Below are 23345 nucleotides of genomic sequence, written 5' to 3'. Positions count from 1 at the left end.
TACAGAATTGTTATTTCATTGTTAACAAACCTGAAAGTGAAGTGATTATCATTGTGGAACACTGCAGCACAGCACATGGTGACACAACGAAATGTGTCCTCTGCTTTTAACATCACCCTTAGTGAGCAGTGGGAAGCAATGACAGGCGCCCGGGGAGAAGAGTGTGGGGACGGCGCTTTGCTCAGTGGCACCTTCGCGGATCAGAAGGCAACCTTGGAATTTTTTGGAATAAAAAAAACAACAACATTGATTTAGTTAAAGGGTTCGTTGCAGAATTTCATTTTTTTTGACATGATGTGTGTAGAAAAAGAGACTTTGTTCTCTGAGCAGTAACACAGTATCGTTCTCCATCGATCGGTGGCTATTCTACAGAGTTGGGAAGAGGCCGATGCCCAGTTCTTCTAGAACATGTCCACATATCAACATCTACGTTATTAACACGTCCACCTGTAATCATTCTTTTTTTTAAATAGTCCCTTCCTGAACAAGGGAGGTCTAGTACGAGCACGCATGTGTGTACGTCCGCGTGGCGGGATGCGGCTGCCGTAGTAACGCGGTGACGTCACGACGGCGGATTATCGGCCGTCGGCGGATCCGCGGTTCATCCCGCCCCCCCGTCAGCCGCAGACATGGCCGCCCAGAAGATCAACGAGGCGCACGAACACATCGCCCGAGCGGAGAAATGGTAAAGTCGGCGCGTCTGGTCCCGCATTCGTGCATTCCCGACGTCCGCTTCGAGATAAGAGACGCGCAAAACGCGACCTCGTCAAATGACGCCCCTCCTCCCGGGTCTCGGGGTGATGCTGCGTGGCCTCGGAAGTTGGGCTGGAGCTCATGACCTTGCGTTGTTCTGCCCCTCATGACCGGACACCTTCTCCATCTCAGTGTTCTCAATGTTCTCTAGATGGCAGACCTTCTGGCCAAGTGATGGTTATGCGGTGGATGTGGGTTGTGGAACTTGTGTGGTGATCTTTTTTTTTTTCTTCTCCCTCTTCTCAAGTTTGAAGACCAGCATGACGAAGTGGAAGCCAGACTACGATGGAGCTGCCTCAGAATACTCGAAAGCAGGTGAGAAGTTAGCGACGGTGGCCTACGGTGGAAGGTTGTGAGTTCGAATCCCGGCTCGGACCTTGTGTGCATGGAGTTTGCATGCTCTCCCCGTGTTGTCACGGGTTTCCTCTGGGCTCTCCGGTTTCCTCCCGGCATGGGTTGGGTGGGTTGGCAACTCCAGATTGCCTCGTGTCCCGGGATGGGCCCTGAGTAGCAGGACCAAGTGGTTATGGACAGAAAGTGGGACCGCAAGGGGGGAAAGATCATCCTGATCAACGCTGCAGCAGTTTGCTGAGGTCCTGGAACAGGACAATGATGCAAGTATGTCTGTTGTCTCCCTCCGCCCCACCAGCGGTGGCCTTCAAGAATGCTAAGCAGTTTGAGGAGGCCAAAGAAGCCTATCTGAAAGAAGCCGAGAACCACACGGAGAACAAAGCGTATCCTTTTTACGCAGGATTAGCAAGCAGATGTACAATCTCTTCCCCGTGTCCGTTATTCACTTAATCTCATTGCTCAGACTCTTCCACGCCGCGAAGTAAGTTGCATTATTCTTTTTTTTTTTTTAAATCCTTGGTTTTTTTATCCTGAACTCTCTGTCTTTGCCCGTCTGCAGGGCAATAGAACAAGCTGGCATGATGTTGAAGGTCAGTGTTCAGTGCGTTTTCGTGAACCCTTGCACGCATGATGTACGCTGCTGTGGGCGTGGCCGCATGACCGACCGTGTGCCGTGTGCAGGACATGAAGCGGGTGGCGGAGGCGGTGCAGCTCATAGAGAAAGCTTGCGTGATGTACGTGGAAAACGGCACGTCTGGCACGGCGGGCATGGCTCTTGACCGGGCTGGAAAGTAGGTGCTTTTAAAAGCATTATTCTAAACCGCTTTCATTTTTAGAACAGTAGAGTTTGCTGTTGTCATGCACGGCCCTGGATGTTGTTGGTTATCTAATTAGAACAGGGTTCTTCAAGCTTGGTCCTCAAAGAACACTGAATCTGACGTGACCAGTGAAGCCGGCGACGGTCTTCTTGTGGCATCAACTATTCCATTTCACCATTGGCTTCATTTTTATTTATTTATTTTTTTACATTTACAGCACGGCCTTATCCAAAGTAACTTACAATCAGTAGTTACAGGGACAGTCCCCCCCGGAGACACTCAGGGTTCAATGTCTTGCTCAGGGACACAATGGTACCAAGTGGGGTTCGAACCTGGGACTGTCTGGTCTTCTGGTTCATCGCGAGTGTCTTAGCCACTAGGCTACTACCAGTAATCATACCAGTAAAAATCTCTCCGTGCATTTTTTTTAGTTTGTTTGCAGGGACAATGACGAATTTAAGTTGTGCCTAATAAAGTGGCCGCGGCCGCCAGGCTTAATTAAAGAAACTGTTTCCGCAGGCTCATCGAGCCCATTGATCTGGAGAAAGCGGTGGACCTCTACCAGAAAGCTGCGTCTGTGTTCGAGGTGAGGCAGAGGTGACGTCCATTCATTTACAAAAATAAATACGAGCTCGTCTCATAGTTAAGGCTTCTTTTTGCCCTGACCGTAGAACGAAGACCGCCTCCGACAGGCTGCAGAGCTTTTGGGAAAAGCATCCAGGCTTCTGGTTCGCCTCCGCAGGTAGGCGACACACCCACTTCGGAGTTCTTTTTTTGCGTCTACATTGCGTATATAAAATCCGATCTCCGTGTGACCTGGTCTCGATTCTGGGCAGCGGTGGCCCCGTAATCAGAAGGTTCAAATCCCGATCTGCCGAAGTGCCACTGACCAAAGCACCGTCCCCACACGCTGCTCCTTGGGCGCCTGTCATGGCTGCCCACTGCTCACCAAGGGTGATAATTAAAAGCAGAGGACACGTTTCGTTGTGTCACCGTGTGCTGTGTTGCAGTGTTTCACGATGACAATCACTTCACTTTCATGAGCGCACTGGTGTGGAAGAATACATGGGCGCGCTGTTACATGTTCAGGCTGCTGCAGTGTGGCACGTTATTAACACACGTTTATACGGAATAACCTTCATCCTGTTCACATGGTCACATTAGGCCGATTTTGAAAAGTTCTTCTTCCCTACAGACTAGACGAGGCGGCCGTCTCCCTTCAGAAGGAGAAGAACATGTACAAAGAGATCGAGAATTACCCCACCTGCTTCAAGGTAGGAGACGTGCTCTTCTCCCACCGTTCACCAGCTACCATGCTGGGTACTGCAAAATGTGCATTAAGAACATGTACTTTCTCTCTTATGCCAAAGAAAACCATAGCACAGGTGCTAGTTCACCTGCACAGGAGCGATTTTGTGGCGGCTGATAAATGCGTGCGAGAAAGTTACAGGTACGTCCCCGCGCAACTCGCGGTAAAGCCTGCCCGAAGGCCACCGGCGTCACCTCCGTTTCCCGTCTGCGTTCCTGCAGCCTGCCGGGCTTCAGCGGCAGCGAGGACTGCGTGTCCATGGAGACGCTGCTTCAGGGCTACGACGAGCAGGACGAGGAGCAGGTTTTCCGCGTGTGCAACAGCCCTTTGCTCAAGTACATGGACAACGATGTGAGAGTCAAACTTGTTATCATGCACATTATTTACCAGGGCTGTCAATCAAAATGACAAAATTTCAACTTAATCATTGGGCATATTAGCAATGGATATTCAACGTATTAAATGGGTTGAATAAATGCAGATCTTCGTACATTTTAGCACATTAGTTACGTAACATCTATTGCATTTTCACAGCCCTTCCATTTACATATCTCTGTAGTATCTATAAATGGGATGGAAAATGATCAAGCTGGGTTTTTGAACAGGGGTCAATTGAAACTTTTTTCAGAAAATAAAGGCAGTGAAAACGGCCAGAGAGCGCCACCTTTTGCCGGTGAAAACGATGGTGTTCTTAGCACCTTCAGAAACAGTCAGTTACGGTAACTGTGAAGTATTTCCATAATGCATACGGATTTGCTGTTAATATTTGCATCCTTTTTGTTTTGTCCCTCCAGTACGCCAAGCTGGCCGTCACCCTGAAGGTGCCAGGTGGAGGTGGAAAGAAGAAGAAGTCCCCGGCGGCGCCACAAGGAGGAGCTGGTGGCCCAGCGGCTTCTGCAGCAGAGGACGAGGACGACTATGAGGGAGGGTTGTGTTAGTCTCTGTGTGGGTTTTTATCTGCGCACTTCCTCTTTACGCGCCCTCGCTCTTGTGTCATTGTGTAAATGCCCCCACCTCAGACTGAAAAATATTCCAGCTTTAAATCTAGACGTTTTGTCCTGCAGTAGGGCCACTCCCTGTATACTGAACCCCTTCTCTGGCTTTGCCCACATGTGTGGGAGTCCTTTCTGTCGTCATAGCGTACAGTAAATCCTTCAGCTGTACTTGTGTTTACTTGCTAATCTACTGTATCCAATGTTAATAGGAGTGAGAGGATATGTATTTCATATATGTGTAAAGACATCACCATGACTTCCACAACTTGTGCAATTCCAAGGGTCACGGCAGTGTTATGCTGAGAGGTAAGGACTGGGGCGGGGACAAGGGCGGTGGCATTGGGTGCCACTGTCACCTCATGGCCAATCTTCTATAATATATACAGGGAAAGTAATGCAAACACAAGGTGGGGGGGTGGGTGATTTTACCTACGTACCATTTTAGAACATAATATATGATTATATTGTATATGAAACTCTTTGTCCAGTGTGTACATGATGATGTTGTAAGATGATTTATTTTATTTAAACGTGTGTAATTGTCCTTTATGGATGTGTGAGCGGCGTGTTGGTGTCGTTTTGTGTTCTGGTGCGTTAGTCGTTCAAGATTAAAACGATAAAGAAACTGCCTGTTTCAGCCCCTTGCTGCTTGCTGCCTCATCTCATTTTATGAAGCGCATGTCCTCACGAGCAATAAAACACAAGACATTATCCAGTCTGGATACCGTTTTTGTATTGGCTATTCTGCATTTTTTTCTTGATATCCAGGTAATTAAATAACGATACTTCCTGAAACACCACCACTAAGTACTCATTATACAATATTACAGACCTTAATTACCTATATGGCTTTCCGTCATCGTCCAGAGATTGGGGCCTTGCAGTCTTCCGGGATGTTGAGGCTGAAGGGGAGCCGAGGGAGTCTCCAGACCGACATAAAAAGGTGGCCACTCTCCGTGTGATTAAAATTACACGGTAAATAATAAAAAAAAGAAAACGTTTTATTTCTTTGACATTGAGAGATTGAAAGACGTTCGCTATTACATCATGCAGCTGGCCAAAAGATAAATCCCACAAGGGGAATTCATGCATCACAACAGCTTGAGAAAAGAGAAAAAAGTTGGCCTTTGAATGTGTTCTTCGCATAAACAGTCCTTACTTTTCCACATTTCCTCCAAAAAAGTATTTACACGTGATGAAAACAACGCCGTAATAAATTATTTTACGCCATGCTTTTGATAATGCATAGTTTGGCGGGTTTGCCTTAGGGTAGGGTTAAAAAAAAATAAATGACGTGTACCTTTGAGCATTGAGGTGGTCAGAAATTACTGGGTCCGTTAACGTACATTAACCTCGATGTGCAAGTTTCTATATTAGCCCTCAGTTTGACCATAAGCATAGTCTGAAAGATCCATATATATATTCATTCTTATTCTTATGTTCCTAAAAGCTCACAACTGCCTCCATGTACCACGGTCAAGATACGGCCCGCTCTGTGACTCATTTGTCCACATGTGCATCATGGAAAGAGCTGGTCCTCCGGAGAAACTTCCCAGCTGTCCGCCGACCATCACAGCAACATCTGCCCGCAGGGATAAGTGTTTCCGACTCATTTTTCAGCCACAAAAACGTACACAGCGGAAATGAAGGGATCGCATTGTGGTGAAATGCATTGTGTCTTTTTTTCCTGAGAATAAGTAAATATTTTATCAAGGGGTTGGCCAGATGGTCGTACAAAAGAAAATAAGGTAAGAACAGTTTTGATTTTTTTTTTCTCCTTCCTCCCTTTTTCAGGTTCAGCTATCCTTTTTTTGTGTGCATACCATCACCATTCAGTAGTCCACACCATCGTCACTCAGGGCAGGTAACCTGATGCAGTCTACGTGGTGAAGAGCATATAGATGCAGTAGCACGTGACCACGGGAGGGGGGTGATGTGGGAAAAAAAAGGCAGATATTACTGTACCGCTGCCCTTATACACACACACACACACCCAAACACGCGTTTTCAGCATTGTGCTTATCTTCCATCTTCTCCAACCGCCGCCTTTCACTGGGTCTTCTCCCTGGTCCACTTGATCATGGTCTCGGGCGAGCGGTAGAGGAAGATCAGCTTGGCGTAGAGATCTTCCTCCAGGTCCAGTGCCCCTGTCTCTCGGACCAGGAAGATATCGGTGCACAGCTTGAGGATGCGGTCCACGTTGGGCAGCTCCTCGAACATGATGGTGTGTGAGATGCCGCTGAAGAATTCCCGCACAAACTTCCCAATGACGAGCACCACTGAGGCGTAGAGACCCATGATCCTGAAGGTGGAGAGAAATAGCAGGTTACTGAGCAGCTCCAATTTTCCTCAAGCTTATTAAAAAGTCATATAACCTTGTACCACGTCTTAAGCAAATGTTGTAAATCAAACTTAGGTTTAATATGCATTGCAGTACAATATCTTAAAATTTGAGAAATATTGAAGTTTAAGAAATATTTCTCGAATATGAACTAATTGTTTCCATGAAAGCAACAACAAAAACTTATTATTTAATGATAAAGTGCCAGACTTTTATTATGAATGTTAATATCCATACGAACGCAGTCATGTATAGTTCTATTGAATTTACTCACCCATAACCAGCCAGGAAGCCCAGACTAGGGGGGCTGACCTGGTCACTGAACACATACAGCTCCAGCCCGCTGTCGTTTTTTCCTTTCGACCTTTCAACTACTTGGTTAACAACCCACCATTCCGATTCCTGTTCCGACTTTTTGCTGTGCTGAATTTGTGTAATGTTCCCACTCTTAGTGCTGCCACTCCTCCTCAGACTCAGTGTGATGTTCATGAATTTGTCTTCTGGATAGGGGAAAATTGACAATAGAGAATATGTGGACACCCTGAATATAACACCCAACTGCGCTTGTGGATTCCAGCACCAATGAAAACATTATATAATTATCATATAGAATTCCCCGTCCCCCCAGTGTAGAAAAGTTCTTACCGCCATAAAGCTGGTCTATAGGTTTGGAATTAGAATCACTTGGGGCTCGTATATATTGAGGGAAAATATTACCGATGTTCCTATAAGCATAACAAATCAAAAACAGGTCACTCTTAGGAAAGCATACACTTCAAATTGCTTTGTTAGAAAATTTGTTTAAAAGAGCATTTAGACAATTTGCCTACGTACACAGCATCCTTTGATCCATTTATAAGGCCTGAAAGGTGACTTTTGGTTTCGTTGTCAAGATCAATTGAATGCTTCCCTACAGCAATTTCAGCCTTTGCACCAAGTGATAAGTTCCTGTTGGGGGAAAAAATCCGTTTGCAGTGAGGTTTACATGGCTTTATATTTACAACCATGTAAATAGGCGTAATGATTAATCACCTCTGAATGGACCATGAAAACGTGATGGTGAAAGACTGATCATGATTGTCCAGCATGTTTTTCAGGCTGTCCCGGCTGGGTGGACTGATGGTCCATAGAGAGTTGGAGCTGCCTTCTAGTTTTGCAATGGTCACATCCTCAAATGTGTAGGCCTCCAGGAACTGCATCGCTTCCTAAGAGGTGAAAGCAAATGCATCCTGCGTGCATGAACGGCAGCTATGTACATTTATTAAGGTGTAATTTCCCTTACTGAGTCTGAAGAACGCGCTTTCAAAAAGGCTGTAAAGTTTTTCTCTGTGAAAGTCACCAGATATTGCTGCTGGGCACTCATGGTGAAGATTGGCTACACAACACAAAAACACAAAATTTATAAACCGATGGGGGAGAATACACTATTCAATTATGCACGTCTTGTCTGTCTTACTTCACTTTATTATCTAGCTGCATTTTTTTTTTTTTTTAAATGCTATGTTTATAGTTTATTGTTTTGTTTACAACATTAGTCAAAAATATATTTATGCCATTATTTGAATAAAGAGACAAACATTAAAAAAATTATATTATGTAAAAATGATATACAGCCTGCTGTACCTGAAAGCCACCAAGTGTTATACTGACAGACACATCCAGTGGCTTGTTGACCACCCCGGCCACAGATTTAACCAGAGACATGAAGAGAAGGGGGAACCAGACGATGCAGATAAGGAGAAACACAATCATCCCACCCATGCCATATTTCACCACCTTCTTCTTCTTCTGTCCACGGGGCTGAGGGTATCTCTGAAGAAGACAGGAGGAAAAAACTCACACACAGAACCAGTGGCTCAGCTGGAATTTGAACCTGCCACCTCTTGCACATCGGTACCTTTTCAGATTCTCTCCAGCACTTTAAAACAAAGATGTGGGCATAGATGTCCTCGACACAGATCCAGCTAGACAGGCTGAGAGTGGTGTCCGTCCACACCCAGTCCATCACTGCCCGAAGCTCCGTTAAGAAGGGCACTAGACGGAACCTGAGGGGAAGTGGATCCACGTTCAAAATCATGAATGCATTTAATATTCATTTAAGCAGTTCAAAAATCATATCTTATTGATGGATGAATGGCTCAATTTCAGGTCATACATGATTTAATATCTACATGTTGCCAACTGGATATATCATCAAAACTGTAATACTCTACTTTCTGATTTCTAAGAAGAACATATCTCAGCAACAAAAATTCAGCCGGACTGCTGACTAAGTCCCCGTCCACACGAGAATACTTTTCTCTAAAATGGGTTTTCTTTTTCAGAAAAAAAGCTTGTCTCCACACGGGAATGTTATCTTAAATGTTGTCATCTACACGGAGATGCAGAGACAGTCCCAAATGCTCTCTAGTGGCATCTAGTTTTCCTCCACGGTGTGGTAGACACGTTGTTGTTCTCCAGCCTCGTCTTTTCATTCGGAATGTGCACCGCAGGGAGGTGCTGCAGCTGCTGCAGCACAACCGCCATTGTTGTATGTAGGACACATTTGGGGTTATAAGTCAGGTCAGAGGTTGGACTAATATGTTAGCATTTTCACACGGATACACAGAAAAGAGAAATTCACCCTGGAATCCGTTCTCCGATGGGTCCCCTGAGACGCCATCGGACTGAAATCTTCAAATTTTAGAGGAAAATGTTCTAATGTACACCAATTTCAAATTGTCTGCACATGAAATACATTTTTTTAATGATCTAAAAAGCTCTTAATTGCCTTTTTTTTTTTTAATTTGTCAGATTCATTTTTTTCCCCAATTCTGTGTTTTTGACAGCCACTCACCCTTGAAACAGGAAGAGGTTGACGTAGTTGTAGCTCTTGGTAAGGAAGTTACCGAGCACCCGGGTAGGGTAGCCGCAGCGGATCTGATACGCCGACAGTCCAAAGTAAACACACTTCACAAAGTACCAAATCTGAGCCACAGTGTTATCACTGAAGCGCCTGTTGGATTAAGAGGAGAAAAACAGCTGCAAGAGCGCCGTACGGCGAGTTTTATTGATATAATAATCAGAAAGGCTACCTATCAGTCACGCCTGGCAGAATGAAGAACATCCAGAAATGGATCCCGAACACCAGGATGACCTGGAAAATCACTTTCCCCATGACCGTCTTCTTGAGATACAAGGCTCGGTCCACCACCATGGTGCCAAACTGAATCAGCACCATGACCAGGAAAGCCCCTGGGACCTGGTCTTCTGACAGGGAGGAAGTGATGTCAGCTGCAGCTGAGTGTTTCTATAGGAAAGACGATATTTGTCAGTATTGTACAGCATTTAATTCGTTTTACTTGAAAATGGTATTTACATGTACCAAGTATGGATTCCATTAGTTTTCCATTCGCAAGTTATTCTTATTATTATTTGTCCTTTAACAATCCAGGAAATTCTAGTCAACGCATGACACCAAAAAGTAAAATAGCAGAAGGGTACCCCAAATGCCCAGAAACCGAAGACAATGATGATGAAGTCTACGGTGTCCGCCAGGAACATCAGCACATAGACGTCCGTGACAGCATTGTACTCAGGGTGGATGAGGTTATAGAAGAACTGACGGATGGGCATGTAGATCTCCAACATTCTACAGAACATTGACATGTATAAAAAAACATTTCAACATGACATACACTTCATGACACAAAAAAAAAAAAAAAAAAAAAGTTGATAGTGACCACAGATGAGAAACACGTTCCTCTTTTCATCTTTTTCTATTTCATCCATAAATACTAGCAAAATCCTGTAATCTTCTACATCTGACCTAACTTTACCAAGGAATGTTTCTGTGGTGACCACCATCCAACCCGACTGCACAATCATACTTAGTAAAAAAGTGCAATGAGATTGTGGTCCTGCCCACCACCCCTCAGTGCAAAATGCCATAATCAAAAAAAAAAAAAAAAAAAGAATAAAAATACACATAATGCAAAATAAACAAGTAATAAATACCAATCAGGACAAGAGTGTGCAAAAAAAAGTAGCGTACTGGTATGAATTATAGTGTGATGTAATATAGTAGCAGCAGAGCAGATACAGTATGTGTATGTGCAGTTTATGTGTTTGAGTTAATTAGCTTGGGCAATGATCTCTAAATCCAAGCATGTTTAGCATGTTTCCTATGATTCCTATGATATGAGTGTGGGGATGGTGCTTTGCTGGCACCTCAGTGGTACCTTGGCGGACCGGGATTCGAACCGGCAACCTTCTGATTATGGGGCCGCTTCCTTAACCACTAGGCGAGCCATGATGCATCAAGCATATGAAGAGTCATTACACTTCACATGTGGTCAGCAGTTTTACATGCAGAGCTGCACAATGTAGAGATGGCTATGTGAAGACCTGTATGAGAACTGGTTCATGTAGGCACACTCACTTCTTCATGAGGAACACCTTGGCTTTAATGAGTTGCTCTTTGAGTTTCTCCAGGATCATCTCCTTGCGGCTCTTCTGCTGGACTTCTGCCTCGCTCCCGCCTCTCCTGCTGCCATTGTGTGTGCTGGTGCTTCCTGTAAAAAGTTTGCAGCAACTTGTGCTCACCAATGTACTGTTACCTCAGTTCACTGTCACAGTCACTGAAGCCGTATCACGTTATTCGGTAAAAGTTGTCCTCTACCTCTCTTGGAGCGAACAGAGGACCGACGGGAGACATGAGAGGCACCGCTAGAGCTTTTCCTCCGGTGGTATGTGCATTGCTCAGGGTAGCGCACGTGTACAAGTACAGGCGCAACATCTATGGAGTTCCCCATGTTGGCGGACGCCAGTGAAGGCATTGACCCCCTTTCATTTGATGTCTTGACTGACGGCGTCTTTTCTTCATCCTCAGACTCATCGTGGTGAACACCTGTGTCCCTCTGTAATGGTTTTTTGGGGTCGTCTTCATCCCACAGTCCATGGCACTGTGGTAACCGCAAACGTGCAGACAGGTCAGTCATTCCGCTGTGTCTTTCATTCACACTATGATATTATCATCGAGATAAGACTCTCATGAATTTCAAATTATGATTAATTGTCATGAGATAACAGCAAACGTGTAAATAATTACCTATAGACCTATAAATGTTGCCATTAGATGGCAATGGTATGTGTAGTTGTCTAGAACGGTCAAGGTACGAGTTTTAAGAGCATGAGTTTCCCTACGATACATTAAAGCAGAACCTTAAAGCATAAAGACACAGGTTCTTTCTCATTTATTCAAACAGAACCAGCATCGTTCATACACTGGAAAAACACCAGAAAAAGTAAATGACCTTTAGAATAGAGCGATGAAAGAAAAGCATGAGAAGCTGGACCAGGTCGTAGTGAACGTAGCCGTCTTTCTTCTCAACACCAATGATGTTTGGGGGATGGTACGGTTTGTTCTTGTTCAAGTTGAGGTGTTGGTTGAAAGGGAAAAAGCTAAACTGGAAGAAATACTTGACGACAATGGTGACCTGAAAATCGATAAAAAGCGAGACAATGTCAGTTCTGATGTCTTGGCATAAACAGCCTCCTTTGTCCTTGGTGAAGGACAGCGTCCATACCTCTGTGTACACAATAGCAGTCATCCAGAAGCGCTTGCTGGGCCGAGGCACAGACAACATGGCCCACAGGAAGATGAGGATGGGCAGCACCAGTGTGGCGATGTACGCAGAGATCAAGTGATTGAGGATGATGACGAAGTAGCAGACCATCTCAGAGTGGGCCACCAGCATGTTGTATAGAGCATAGCATAGCTGCAGCAGCTGTGGTTGGCCCTTATAAAAATGGTCGGAGGCTTCCAGCTCCTCGTCATGGAACATTCTAGAGGAAAGAGAAAGAGAGATGGAATGTAAAAGTCGGCCAGCGATTGCTTGACTTCTCCTGTCTTTAAGCCCTTACTTGTTGAGCAGAAGTTCGCTCGCTGTTAGCTCAGTGGTCACGTCAGTGGGCAGCAGGGAGTCATCAAGGTCTGAGCGACTGTCTGGAGTCATGATCATCAACCTCTTATTATCGTCACTCTCATCTGTGCTGACAGACAGGCGATCGAAGCTGACCGCCTTGCTGTAGCTGGGTGGCACGTCTGCGTCTGAGATGTTGGGGACATCCGTGTCTGGGGTAAATACCTGAGTGTGCCCTCCATCTACCTGTAGGTATTCTGGATCCGAAGACTCTCCGTCCTGGAGTCTGGAGTGGTACTCTGTGGTCTCCTTTTCGTCCCTGGGATGCTGGGCCTCCTCCTGCAGCTCGACGCCCTCCCACTGAGCCTCGGGGAGGTCATCACTCATCTCACCCAGTTCTCCTCCCTCCCAGGCACTCGTCTCCATGCCCTCTTCGCCCTCAGCATGCTGGGTGCCGCTGCCGGCCTCCAGCCCTTCCAGCATCTCCGTCCCTTCAGCCTCGCTGGGCCCATCTGCCCCTTCTCTGTGGTGCACCGCCTCTCCCTGGTCTCGCTCGTCCTCCACCTCTTCGATGGTGTCATTGGTGCCCTGTCGTGAGTAGAGGGTGAAGCACTGTGTGGCCTCACTGGACATGAAGAAAAAGAGAATTAATACGATGCACAGATTTTACTAGAGATGGTTATAAGAAAGCATGCCGGGCAAAGACTAGAATCCATGTTAGTAAGTTTTATTAGTCCACATGTTTCTTGGCCTGGATGTGTTATGCATGGCTTAGTGGGATGAGAAAGAGGGAATGAGTATGAGAGTGAAGCACAAATGGCATGTAACCAAGGAAGGGGTGAGGTTGCGATATCCAGGCACCTGGATATGGCGCTGCTCTCACTGTCAGCCGAGGAGTTGGACATGTCCAGACTGTACATTTTGTGCAATTTGGGCCGAGCACGTTGACTGGTTTTGGGAATGTTCTCTGGCATTACGTCCAAATCATCCAGGGTGGACTGACGGGAAAACAGCATGGTGGCCTCGGTGTAGGCACTGATGGATGGAGAAATAAAGGGATGGAAAGATGTGCAGATAAAATATAACCTAGTAGACAATTTGTGATGAATGGATTTTCATTATTGATTTGTAACCTTTAAATACACATCCTGCAATTCACACCATCAGCTTACAACGTTTTATTCACATGCAACAAAAAACGAAAACTATTTTTATCCTTTTTAGGAAATACTTGGCATAAATAGGGATATAAAGTATATTAAGTAAAAATGTTGGGTTCTGAGTTATTAATTAATGGTATTTGCAGATCAGGTTTAGTAAAAAAAGTGAGGGATTACAATGATAGACATCTTAAAGAACTTAAGTAAATTGCTCTGGATAAGAGCGTATGCAAAATGCTGTAAATGTAAATGTACATGCTTTTGGATCATAGCAAGAAGCTGTACAGTCATGGCCAAAAGTTTTGGGAATTACACAAATACTGGTTTTCACAATGTGTGCTGCTTCCGTGTTTTTAGACCTTGCTGTCAGATGTGTCTGTGGTGTATTGAAGTATAATTACAAGCATTTTGTACGTTTCAAATGCTTTTATTGACAATTACATCAAATGTATGCAAAAAGTCAATATTTGCAGTGTTGGCCCTTTTTTGTCAATCAAGTTCTGCCACTGAGGTGCCACTGAGCAAAGCACCGTCCCCACACACTGCTCCCCGGGCGCCTGTCATGGCTGCCCACTGCTCACTCAGGTGATGGGTTAAATGCAGAGGACAAATTTCACTGTGTGCACTGTGTGCTGTACTGCTGTGCATAATCAGTGCTTTGCATTTCATCTGATCACTCTTCATAACATGGCATATGTGCAAATTGGCATAAAAAAAATGCAAGCAGCAAACTTTGTGAAAACCAATATTTGTCTCATTCTCAAAATGTTTGGCCATGACTGTGACAGTAGAACCAGCAGAAAACCCACACCAACAAGAGAAGTGCAAAATCCACTACAAAGCTAAGACCCGGATTCTAAGACATGACCTACTAAAGTCTACGGCCAAACTAAAAAAACAAAAAGACTTCACTAACATGCACTTCAGTTTCCAATAAAGGATTTTACTGATCTCTAACTGTACAAGCCCAACCTGGAAATACTATCCCTTGACACCATCGAATCTCTGGAGTCCTGGCTCTCCATTCGATACGCAGCACGCCGCCGCCGAGCCCGATGGGAGAGGGAGTCTTCCTCACTCAGGAGGCCGTCGGCAGAATCTCTGGACATAGCCCTACGCAGCTGCTTCTGGTAGTAGACCTGGATGCCTTCCCTTGACGGTACATTCCCCTGTTTCAGGCAGGAGGGTGAGGTCAGAAGCTCAGGGTGCCACTGTGTAGGTCAGCTGGTGCTAGGCATCATTTCTGCCATGACCACATGCACAAGGTATGTATTCATCATGTGGGTGGAATCAATTTGCAATTTGGATAGAGACAAAATTTCAACCTTATAAAAGGAACGTAATAATTTTTTTGGAACATTTTTGGAACAAATGTCAAGTACCTTTTTGACCTCCCTGGTGAGCATGCACCGCTCGATGCGCAGGACAGTGGAGATGTCAATGTACTCTCTGCACATGGAGTTCAGCCAGACAGTCGTGCTGTCCATCGTGGTCAAGAACAGCACCCATGTGAATTTGATGATGTTGAAAACCCGCTTGATAATGTTGTCTGGCAAAATTCACAAAAAGGTTTACAACCTGGATCAAATTCAGAGGTTAAATAACTATATTGCAAACCCCACATTACATTGTTTTAAAAAGTGAAAATATATCCAAAATAAGCCTCATATCTCCACTGCAGACCTTGACCTGCTGATTTCTTCCCTTCCTCGTCTCCATCCTGCTCAGACTCCTGCTCTCCCACCTCTATTGCCACCTGACCTGCAGACAGTGAGTAAAGTTGAGAGAAAGTTGAAATCACTCAGTTCATTAGCTGGAAACTCTGAATTGTGTCAAAACAACATGGGCACAATTTTCAATCTGGTGCAAAGCATGTGTCACAAGATAAGCTATGTGCTCAAAAAAATCCTCAGGATACATACAGTATACGCCAAAAGTTTGGACACACCTTCTCATTCAATGTGTTTTCTTTATTTTCATGACCATTTACATTGGTAGATTCTCACCGAAGTCATCAAAACTATGAATGAACACATGTTATGTACAAAATTGGAGACCTGGCCTCCACAGTCACCGGACTTGAACCCAATCGAGATGGTTTGGGGTGAGCTGGACCGCAGAGTGAAGGCAAAGGGGCCGAAAAGTGCTAAACACCTCTGGGAACTCCTTCAAGACTGTTGGAAAAGCATTTATAAATAAATAAAGTGAAGTGATTGTCACATGTGATACACAGCAGCACAGAACACGATGCACACAGTGAAATTTGTCCTCTGCATTTAACCCATCACCCTGAGTGAGCAGTGGGCAGCCATGACAAGCGCCCGGGGAGCAGTGTGTGGGGACGGTGCTTTGCTCAGTGGCACCTTGGCGGATCGGGAATCGAACCGGCAACCTTCTGATTACAGGGCCGCTTCCTTAACCGCTAGGCCACCACTGCCCAGGTGACGACCTCTAGAAACTAATCGAGAGAATGCCAAGAGTGTGCAAAGCAGTAATCAGAGCAAAGAAACTAGAATATAAAACATGTTTTCAGTTATTTCACCTTTTTTTGTTAAGTACATAACCCCACATGTGTTCATTCATAGTTTTGATGCCTTCAGTGAGAATCTACCAACGTAAATGGTCATGAAAATAAAGAAAAAACAGAAGGTGTCCAAACTTTTGGCCTGTACTGTAAATAAATAAAAAATGGCAGTAAGTTTTCTCTTCTCCAAGGTACAAATAAAGAGCAAGAAGTTCTTATTTTGAGCAAATCCTGAAGACACCTTTGCCTTTACACTATCAAACATGCCCCACACTAAAAAAAATGTCACCTGAGACCCACCTCCAAACCTCAGTAGAAACAGTAAAAATCCAAAAGAAACGAATCAATTCCTTTAATGGAATTACCTTCTTTCTTGTCCCGTCTGTGTTTGCCTCTGCCGTATCTTTTCCAGAATCGCCGTTTCCCCTTGCTCCTCTCCTTCATGGCAGTCTTGGAGTCTGTGGCCCATGCATGGTACAGAAACTGCAGAATGGCCACGAGAGCCACAGAAAGAATTTAACTGATGATGGAAACTGGTGATAAACAGCTCTGTTGCAGTACAGTGAAGACAGAGGGCAGGCAAGCATGGTGAATACACAGGAAGCACCAAGTCATGGGCATTAACCATCACGACACAGACACAGACCATTCATCGGCATGATGAGACAACACAAACACAACGCCAAAGCTTTTTGCTCTAGTGTGTCTTTTAATATTAAAGTTGTGCCCAACCTCAGAAGCTCTGACCATGATTTTGGGGTGGAAAGGATCACAATGGAGCAAATTCCTTTGTCAAAAAAAAACAAACATTCTCACACTTTTCACAGTAACCTAGTCACAAATGGCCTTAAGCATGCACATCTGCGTCTGCATTCCACACTCTGCAACTGTGAACAATTTGCAATTTAGCCTTGGCCAATTAGAACCGCTGACAGTCTTCGCTGAAAACAGCAGAGGCAGACAGACTGGAGAGGCAGATCTGAGGCCAGCATACGTGAGATCCGGAAAAATCATCGAGCACCACTTCCATTGTACCTTGGCTGCCCTGATAATATACTGCAGTATAACTTTAGGCAGCTTAATGATAGACCTGGGCAAAGCCAAAACTGCTGAAGCAAACTTTCCAATCGCTCGCTGAGACAAGAGGGAGAAGGTGAGCAAGGTTAGTGCTGCAATTCTCATGGCTGACACAGTAAGAACAACATGGGGTTAGTTGGCTTTTACATGAACAGGCGGAACCTGTAACATTGTTTTTACGAATTTTACGAACTGTTGCTATTGGCTGGACGTAATAAAACAAGCGATAGCTCACCTGAAGAGCGGACTTCTTGGGCGCCTCCTCCTCTTTTTTCTCCTCCTCCTCTTCTTCCTCTTCGCTATCAGTTTCAAATAAATAATAGTCGCCACTTCTAACCACTAAGAGAAAAGTGGTAAGGCACTGTCAAAACTGTCAAAACTGTCATTTTGTGTTAATACACGTTGTGTTAATCAAGTTAATACATGTTCTTAAAAAATGTAATGAAATAAAAACCCTGAGACTGTGGCCCTAGTTACTCAGTTGGCTGAGCAATGAAGAGCTGTCTTATCTGTGTTTGAAACGTTTGCAATATATTTCAATTAGCACAGAAATGATGGCGACAGGCACTCATAATTTTTATAAATATGGCATTAAATATTCAGATAAAACACTTTCTGCCTGTTTAACTGTCGGAGCAGAGGACACTAATTAACAATGCAAAGGCTTCACACATTCTGACATTTACATTCACATCCGGTTCTATCCTGATCAGTCATTTGATGAATCTTGTATAAAGGTCAAACACGAAAGCAACAATGCAATTGAAGTGTAAGGGTCACATCCAATGCAATTGAAGTGTAAGGGTCACAGTGTTTGTCTGTTGGACTGCACACCCCTGTTTGTGAAAATTATACAGGAAAAACTGCCTTGTGTCCTTGAACAGAAGAACCACAATGGAAGAGGGGATATGTAGGGAGATTTGACCATTTAAATAAAAAAAGACACAACGAATGTGTGCGGTGGCTGAGAATGCTCAATGCCATTCAAAATGAAAAATGAGCTGCAAAGCACAAAAATGGGATATTAATCAAGTTTATAACGCACGTAACTCACAAATTTACAAATGCAGCGCAAATTCATAAAAGTTACACAGAAACACAGAAAACTCATGCAACACTGCAACTGCCATCGCAACAGGGGAAACAATGCGGATACGTTGTTTTCTATTTGAAACATGCCAGATTAGTTTGAAAGGCATGAAATGTGTGTTAAAACATTATTCCATCCAACAAAAAGTTCATGAGCAGGCAAGGTTTAAACACATATAAACCCAAGAAGTTAATTTAGTTACATTACCGTAAGTAATGCACTATTCCCCTGATAGCAGTGCCCTCTGTGTGAGTATTTGTAGCATTTATCAAGTTGCATGCATTTTCTGGTTCTGCATTGCCTATGAATGTGCAAGTCATTTCGGACATTTCTGTAGTATTTTAAGATCTTCATTAATATCCTTTGTGATTTTACAGCTCGTTTTTCTCTTCAATGCACATCTCGTTATTTTGACTTGAAACAGCAAAATCTTGTTCTCTTATTCTTTTATTCCCTGCTCGAACCCGTGACCACTTTTCAACAAGCTCTCACTACCACAATTTTCATCATAGACACCTATATCTTGCATTTGCATGGTTGATGTTATCGTTTGCATTCTTTTTCTCTACTTTTCAAGCCAAAATGTAGTTTGTTCACAAACTACCCTTTTCTAATTTTGAATTGCATTAGCCACCATAGACGTGGATATCTGATGTCATCAGATATCAAAACAGGGACTTGTGGAACATGTACAGTACTGTGCAACATTTCACGGTTTCCATCTTTAAACTATATAAATACAAAATAAACTATACCTATAACTTTTTTCTTGTGCGTGTGTGTCCAAAATGCTCGAACCTGCTCGAACCCATGACTACTTTTCAAACAAGCTCTCACAACCAAGCTCTCACAATTTTCATCATAAACACCTATAGCTCAATACACCGCATACCCACGCCCCCTCTTGACATACAGTCTCTTTTTTCCCAAGTCACTCTGTTCAAACCCATGTTTTTCAACTCAACAAGACCTCACAACCACAATTTTTCATCGTAGACACCTATAACTCAATACCCCACGTCCATGACCCCCTCTTGACGTCCAGTCACTTTTTTTCTCAAGTCACCCAACTCAACGATAATTTTCATCATAGACACCTATATCTTGCTTTTGCATTGTTGATGTTAGCATGTGCATTCAATCTTTTTCTCTGCTTTTCAAGCCAAAATCCTCTTGTAAGTCGCTTTGGATAAAAGCGTCTGCTAAATAAAGTAAAGTAAAGTAAAATCTCTTTTCCTTTCAAGTTTTAAGTTGTATTATCCACCATAGACGTGATTATCTGATGTGTAAAATGTCATCACATATCAAAACAGGGGCAGCCTGCTCTTGTAGAATATGGACAGTACTATGCAACATTTCATGGCTTTAATATTTTAAACAGCAACTATATACATGCAAAATACACAACTATACCCAAGCTATATTTCAATATCCATATGCTTGACTTCAGAAACGCTACTGACATATACGGATCTGCAAATGTTCAGTTTTTTATTAATTATATTAATAGTCTCATGTAAACAAAAGTCTGTTTTCTGTACATATAGTATATTTAAAAAAAAAAAAAAGGAAGTCAACAAAATTGCTAGCTACTTAGAGATTTTTGCACAGTACTGTACATAAAAAATAAAATATAAACATGCTTAAAAAATCCAGTAATAAAAAAAATCGATTAAATAATTAATTACTGAATTTCTCGGCATGTTTCTGTTTTTATTTCGCACACACTCTCTTGCCTATGTCAATATGTTCGCTTGTAAAGTGGCTGTGTTTAGTGAACGCGAATTTAAAAAAACACATAAACCTCCTCCAATTGCTTTTGAGTCTGATGTAGCTTGATTGATGACTTCATGAGAGTGCATGATTTCTACATAGGTCTGGAGGATAATAGGATTTTATGTCTTTTTAATCGCACAGAATTCAATTTTGAAACACAACAGAGTGATTCCCAACTGTGGGCTCCCCAGACCAAAACATGCATTCTTCCCATAAATCGCCTGATAGCATCCAGCCATTTTCCATTTTCCATTCTCTCCCTGGCTTCTATCTATTTAAGGTATTCCTACACAACTTTTATAATGTGTTTTATAATGTGAAGATTGTGAGTTAATCAACATTTGAGTTCCCTTTCAGCTTCTTAAGCCACAATACTTTATTTCCAATTTCCAAATATGAGGATTTTGAGAGAACCCTTAAATAGAGCAAGAAAAGGCTTAACGGCGTGGATGATATGGCTTGTACTGGTTATGTGGGCCCAGGTGCAGTATGGGAATCCTCTGAATTCTGGTCAAAGACACAAGGATCAATGAGAGCACAGGAAATGGTCAACCTACTGGAAGCATGGTCAACCCAAGGCCTCCACCACTGCTTTTTTTTGGACTTGGCTTTTTCTTTCTCTGCTCCTAAAATAAAATGTTGTTAATGAAATATTATTGAATAATATTATTGAAAAATATTGAGCCTGTTAAATAACACGAAACAAAACAAATGCTGCTGGCACATTTGACCAAGATGTATGCTAATAACATGTATCATCCTAATACAGCAGCTATTATCTGACCACTTTGCATTGAAATATTATTCATATAGTGTCCAAGTGGCTGCACAGAAGCACAAAAGCATCCTCTCAGCTTCTTCATCATACCATCGTCGTCCTCCTCCTGTTCAGGTGGCATGAGGTTCACGCCATCACCTGACTCCTGCGTGATACTCAACATCTTCTCCTTCCCCCTTTTAAACTTCTGCTGCCTGTTCTTGATTCGGTCCATCCTGTGTTCATCATAATTAGAGAGGACAAATTTAGAAAAATCTACTTGTCAAGATCAGCACGATATATCGATATTTAGTTATCGGCCGATAGCTAGAATTGGCCAATCAGCAGAATGGCCAAATTAAAAACAGATATTTTGACACCCCACCACAAATAAATGTGTTCATTAATACTATGTTAAATATTTATGATTTACATTATTAAAGTTTACATTATTAAATATGCATGACTGAATTTATCCATACAGTATTAAAAGTCACTGTGAGAGTGCGAATAGTTCAATGAAAATTTCTGTTTCACTGGAGAAAATGGGACCAACCAACAACAACAAAAAAAATCCCTTGTGCGGAATTTCAGAATCAGTGCATCCCTAGTTTACATATAACAACGTTACATTCTATACAGAGCATAACTCAAATCAGTCATAGCCCTCTGGAATTTCCAACTGAACATTTTACATTCACTGTGCATCACTATCCATAGATATGAGATAGAACAGCAGGAGTCGGTGTTGCCAGATTTGTTTTGTTTCACTCAGCCTGGAACTTGATCTGAGAGCCTGTTGGTCCCTGTTGGGATTAATTGATTTTTTTTTCAACAAACATTGGAGGTCAACGAGTGTGTGAAATATGAAATACGCAGCGTCTCACTGTCTCTTCAGCTGCTCCATGGACTTCCTCTCCTCCTCCAGACGCGCCCGAACTGCCTTCACTATTGTGGCTTGGAACAGCTCTGCACCTCTGGTGGACAAAGAATTAACAATAAAATTAGCAAAGGCAAATAACACTGTCATTGAAAACAAAAGGCAAAAGGGCATTTTTCTGATTTAGTACCTTAGTCTAGTACACACTTGTTGCATTGCAAAACATTCCCAATATTTTCTTAAAGTAAAATTGCATGAATGAAAAAATCTAATTCTAGAAAGAAATTTTGAATGGAGAACATCATTGAAGTTCTCTTTTAGTCCAGCACTTGGCTTCATCCATGAATGGGAAATTCAGTGTTTAAAGAATTGAGTGTGTGTGTGTGAGCACTGTAGCACCTTGAGGCGAGGATCTGCGACGCTCGGATGTCAGCTACCACATGCAGGAAATAGTAGCTCATGAAGACCCGGCGCTGCAGCAGCAGGAATGCAAAGCAGATGCTGTCCCAGATGATCCCTGCCTCGTCACTGGGCAGATCACAGTCTACCAAAAAAAACACACAAAAGCCTGTGAGCCAGAACATAGCACCAAACACTGAAGTGCATGTAGTAGAAGACCTTAGTGCTGTGGTTCTCCTACTGAATAGCACCTCAGGAAATAAGTTTATTCCCAATATGACTATTACTGAGTGTCAAGCAAGTAATGACATTAAGAAGAATGAGCCCCTGTACCACATTTGGTAGATAACATTTGGATCCTGTGCTTACCATTTTTCTCAGTGGTTATAATTGTGTACTCCTTGATGGTACAGGCAAGGCTGAATAACTGGATCAGCCAGCACTGTTTCTTTGCAAGAGTCTGGATGTAACCACAAGCAAGAATCTGCATGGAAAAAAAAACCAGAAGAAATCAAGTTCACACTAATTCTAACCTTCCATGCAATGAGGTAACATGAGGACCACCAGGAACAGGACTGGTTTCGAAACTAAAAATGTTGCTTACAGACAATATGTTCTTCATTGTAATCACAAAAATGTTGTAGGCTATCAGGAAGTCCCAGTAGTGCAGTATCTTCTTGATTGGCTTGAGCAGCAGGTTGCCCCCAAACAGCAAGAAATAGAAACAGGCCACCAAGTAGCCCATGCAGAAGATGCTGATCCGTGTGGTGCCAGTGATAAAGATGATGGTGAGGACAAACCAGAAGAGGTAGCTGAACATGATCACCTTCAGCATGTCTAGGTAAGACCTTAACAGACGGGAAGAAGCAAATTTGTGATAAAAACTCTGTAATTTACCTGTCATTTTTTATCTGTTTGTGTCAATACATTTAGAAACTATTCTTTTATATATTTTCTATTGTGCCATACTTCTATGTGTTTAGTTAATACCAGAAGTTAACAATGTAACAATGAGTGAGATTAGCAAGTTAAATGCACTCAATGCCATCCAGTTGTTGGACCAATGGACGATTCCTTACAATATGCACCATATCTTACATCATTAGGGCCGTAGTTGTTGTTCGGTGGGTGTGTCTATGTGTATGTGTGTGTTCTCCCATTCAGGTTGTTGGAAAGGAGGAGTTTCGTGATTGATGGCTCCACCCACTCATC

At 43.2% G+C, this 23345-nt stretch overlaps 2 protein-coding genes across 6 annotated transcripts in view; one reads left to right on the top strand and one right to left on the bottom strand.

Annotated features, from left to right (window-relative positions):
• Positions 1-560: 560 nt before the first annotated feature.
• Positions 561-4851, top strand: napgb (N-ethylmaleimide-sensitive factor attachment protein, gamma b). The gene is made up of 12 exons (XM_028977471.1): positions 561-685; positions 1001-1068; positions 1403-1487; positions 1568-1585; positions 1664-1694; positions 1786-1895; positions 2442-2508; positions 2594-2664; positions 3118-3196; positions 3293-3372; positions 3453-3582; positions 4026-4851. Exons 1-12 carry the CDS (start codon positions 630-632, stop codon positions 4167-4169), a joined length of 939 nt encoding a protein of 312 aa, XP_028833304.1. The 5' UTR covers positions 561-629; the 3' UTR covers positions 4170-4851.
• Positions 4852-5263: 412 nt separating this feature from the next.
• piezo2b (piezo-type mechanosensitive ion channel component 2b) overlaps positions 5264-23345 on the bottom strand; it is a 57762-nt gene continuing 39680 nt past the window's right edge. For 4 of the 5 annotated variants that reach the window (XM_028977124.1, XM_028977126.1, XM_028977125.1 and 1 more), the window contains 29 exons: positions 22738-22981; positions 22503-22617; positions 22134-22278; positions 21742-21831; positions 20966-21090; positions 20655-20723; positions 17467-17570; positions 17190-17288; positions 16520-16637; positions 15314-15391; positions 15013-15179; positions 14603-14799; positions 13332-13505; positions 12472-13095; positions 12135-12393; positions 11862-12044; positions 11228-11510; positions 10988-11120; positions 10051-10198; positions 9642-9856; positions 9404-9562; positions 8465-8612; positions 8191-8379; positions 7850-7942; positions 7600-7772; positions 7402-7515; positions 7213-7292; positions 6842-7067; positions 5264-6528 (listed from right to left, as the gene is read on the bottom strand). In XM_028977124.1, the coding sequence (XP_028832957.1) occupies positions 6276-6528; positions 6842-7067; positions 7213-7292; positions 7402-7515; positions 7600-7772; positions 7850-7942; positions 8191-8379; positions 8465-8612; positions 9404-9562; positions 9642-9856; positions 10051-10198; positions 10988-11120; positions 11228-11510; positions 11862-12044; positions 12135-12393; positions 12472-13095; positions 13332-13505; positions 14603-14799; positions 15013-15179; positions 15314-15391; positions 16520-16637; positions 17190-17288; positions 17467-17570; positions 20655-20723; positions 20966-21090; positions 21742-21831; positions 22134-22278; positions 22503-22617; positions 22738-22981 (5005 nt within the window). In that variant the 3' untranslated portion in view covers positions 5264-6275. The remainder of the gene's footprint in view (positions 6529-6841; positions 7068-7212; positions 7293-7401; positions 7516-7599; positions 7773-7849; positions 7943-8190; positions 8380-8464; positions 8613-9403; positions 9563-9641; positions 9857-10050; positions 10199-10987; positions 11121-11227; positions 11511-11861; positions 12045-12134; positions 12394-12471; positions 13096-13331; positions 13506-14602; positions 14800-15012; positions 15180-15313; positions 15392-16519; positions 16638-17189; positions 17289-17466; positions 17571-20654; positions 20724-20965; positions 21091-21741; positions 21832-22133; positions 22279-22502; positions 22618-22737; positions 22982-23345) is intronic. The other variant, XM_028977128.1, reaches the window with a different exon arrangement.

This window comes from Denticeps clupeoides, chromosome 4 (assembly GCF_900700375.1).
Source record: "Denticeps clupeoides chromosome 4, fDenClu1.1, whole genome shotgun sequence".
NCBI lineage: Eukaryota > Metazoa > Chordata > Actinopteri > Clupeiformes > Denticipitidae > Denticeps > Denticeps clupeoides.
Note: the sequence above shows the minus strand (reverse complement) of the source record. Positions and strands in the feature narration are given on the sequence as shown.

What these genes read in the sequence shown, in the direction of transcription:
- napgb (XM_028977471.1), top strand. Translation starts at nt 630, where the DNA reads ATGGCCGCCCAGAAGATCAACGAGGCGCACGAACACATCGCCCGAGCG. An exon ending in ATCGCCCGAGCGGAGAAATG is followed by an intron (nt 686 to 1,000) that starts GTAAAGTCGGCG and finishes CCTCTTCTCAAG; the next exon opens with TTTGAAGACCAGCATGACGA. An exon ending in CTCAGAATACTCGAAAGCAG is followed by an intron (nt 1,069 to 1,402) that starts GTGAGAAGTTAG and finishes CCGCCCCACCAG; the next exon opens with CGGTGGCCTTCAAGAATGCT.